Below are 2,577 nucleotides of genomic sequence, written 5' to 3'. Positions count from 1 at the left end.
ACATAAAATTGATAAATTGAAGGAAAAAAAATTTTCCTCTCATGAACGACGACAAGTAAGATGATATATTATACATCAAATACAATTCAAAATATTTACCATATGAATATGATAATACGATAAATTATGGTATTCAAGAAACAAAAATAAATTTCTAACCATAATTACAATAAGTTTGTATTTAATTTTGAAACTTAAAATTGCATAAAAAAAACTTGTACAACTATGAATATCTTATAGATAAAAAAAACATAACATGCTATTAATATCCATAAACAAAATCCAAAGATAGAGTTATAAAAAAGCATAAAAATAATGAATCCAAAATATGTAGCATGCAAAATAACAATAACAAATCCATAATACCATAGACACACTGTTTCACCATTCTTTCAAGGCAACAACATTTTAATGAAAATGGCCTTTGCATCATCAGGAAGTTTGAAGAAGAGTTTCAACTCTTGTGGATTATTTACCAGTTTCTTTGCTGCAAAAACCTTGGCCTCCATGGTCAACCATTCAAAACAATCTAATACCTGAAAGACGTCATTAGTAGCTTCGGTAGTGTCAAATGCATTCATCAAACATTTAGTAATTTCCCCAAGTCTTGCATCCGTCTTTTCGGAAAATTGTTTCATTACTTCATTTAGATTGCCACTATCATCCATGCTCTTCCTTTTTTTTGATATTTTTTTGATAGAGGACTCCCTAGTAGGCTTTTTTGTTGATCTTGAATTCACATCATCTTCAAAATCTGAGCATGGTATATCGTTCAGCCCTAAATCAATATAATTCTCGTTGCTTGTTTGAGTTTGAGTCAAAACATCTTGTACCGCATCAACAAATCCTTCAGCATTATGACCAGTAGCACGATATTTTCCAAATATCTCACATCAATCATCATAAAAGGGCCATGACTTATTTCTCATATGCTTTGCGTTTGGATCACTCTGGATAACATCACAAATTAAAAAATAGCATAATATAAAGAATTATAGGAGGGAGTAACTACCATTACTTCTCATCATCAACTGTCCAAAATTATTCTTCTTATTTAATCAATAATTAAAATATCGCATGTTAAAACATAAATTAATATGAAATAAAATAATAAATTCGAATTCAAATCGAAAAATGGTGTGCAATCTGTATTAAATAAAATATACCTTCACTAGTGTTGCCCACTCTTCATCTGGTGCATCTATCATCTTATCAGTGTCATTCCAACCTATTCCACTAGTTGAAAGTATACTGAACAAAGAACCATAATTCTTTTTCCAAACATGAATTTTGGAGTTTGTATGCGGCGTGCCGCGTATATCAGTACCTGGAAAAGCATTTTTCATTGAATCCTCAAGCACAATCAAATAACCATTGCGAAATCCATTTTCACTCTTCCATCCTTTGTTCACAAGATCTTTCAACGCTGAAAGAAGTGCCTCCTCTTCTTTGATACTCCACATTCTCCTACTCTTTTCATTTTTCTTACCTTTCATTCTTTCACAAACAATCTTGGAATCTTCCATACCTATGATATTGTAAGAGTGGGTGCCCAGTGAGCCAACTGTGTGGCTATGGGCTTTGTTGACTCTTTGTATAAACAATCTTTTGTTTAATATTATTTACACTTTTATGGCAATGACTTTATATTACTTCATATTGTTATATTGTGATATACTATTGTTGTTTTGATAAAGACCTTGAATATACTATAGTGTATGTAAGATGTGGTAGAACATGGAGATGTCTATCATGAAATACATCTTATAGTCACTGTATATTCTAAAACCGTTCCTAGTCGATTGAGCCGTCCGATAATAAGGATAAGGGTCGCTCGAGTTTGAGACTAGCATTTGCGATGCGGAGTACCACGTTTCATTGGTAGGGAACATGGAGATGTTCGAAGCATGCAAATGGATATTCATAGGATGAATAGTCGAACTACCCTATCCGGACTTTCCAAGTGGTTATCACTTATCGAGTGGATAAAGTCCGCGGTTTTGGTTGTACACCATTAGTCCTTACGACTTGAAACATCATGGAGACTCTATATGCTAGTACTGTGCTTTGACTCGTTTACCGACTCTGAGGGGGTCATCAGGTGTCGAGATTGGGTACAGTTACGACACATATAGGAGTCAATGCATTGTTGTCAAGGATTCACCACATACTTGCGAGTGTGGATATCCTATGCGATCTGAGGAGATATTAGTGTGACAAATCTCTGGCCAGAGTACTTGATGTGATTTAAGAAATGGTTTCTTAGTAGCACATGCGATGTCACTAATTTGATCTTCAAGATGCATTGCATAGTTATCGAATCTTGAGCGACTCTCGATATACCAATGGTTGTTGATTCGATCGGGATATTTGGATGAAGGGACCGTACTGTACGCTAACCAAAATCTACTGGTTCTTGTAGGCACTATCAGTGATACCTAGGGAATCATGGGGCGATGTTGCTAGGCGCTTTACCATGATTCGTTGGGCAAGTCGGAAAGTGTTGTTCCGAGTCACAAGGAGTTGTGAGCCCACGGCTAGCTGTATCCCTGAACCATTGAGGGTCACACAGTGTAA

At 35.2% G+C, this 2,577-nt stretch overlaps 1 protein-coding gene across 1 annotated transcript; it reads right to left on the bottom strand.

Moving 5' to 3' along the window:
* Positions 1 to 392: 392 nt before the first annotated feature.
* Positions 393 to 1,526, bottom strand: LOC140888085 (uncharacterized). Its single transcript, XM_073295761.1, has 2 exons — positions 1,167 to 1,526; positions 393 to 887 (listed from the first exon to the last, which is right to left on the bottom strand). Exons 1-2 carry the CDS (start codon positions 1,524 to 1,526, stop codon positions 393 to 395), a joined length of 855 nt encoding a protein of 284 aa, XP_073151862.1.
* Between the last annotated feature and the right edge of the window lie 1,051 nt (positions 1,527 to 2,577).

This window comes from Henckelia pumila, chromosome 3, assembly GCF_033568475.1.
Source record: "Henckelia pumila isolate YLH828 chromosome 3, ASM3356847v2, whole genome shotgun sequence".
Classification (NCBI taxonomy): domain Eukaryota; kingdom Viridiplantae; phylum Streptophyta; class Magnoliopsida; order Lamiales; family Gesneriaceae; genus Henckelia; species Henckelia pumila.
This window is presented reverse-complemented; position numbering and strand designations above follow the sequence as displayed.

What these genes read in the sequence shown, in the direction of transcription:
- LOC140888085 (XM_073295761.1), bottom strand. Translation starts at nt 1,526, where the DNA reads ATGGAAGATTCCAAGATTGTTTGTGAAAGAATGAAAGGTAAGAAAAAT. An exon ending in AGTGGGCAACACTAGTGAAG is followed by an intron (nt 888 to 1,166) that starts GTATATTTTATT and finishes GATTGATGTGAG; the next exon opens with ATATTTGGAAAATATCGTGC.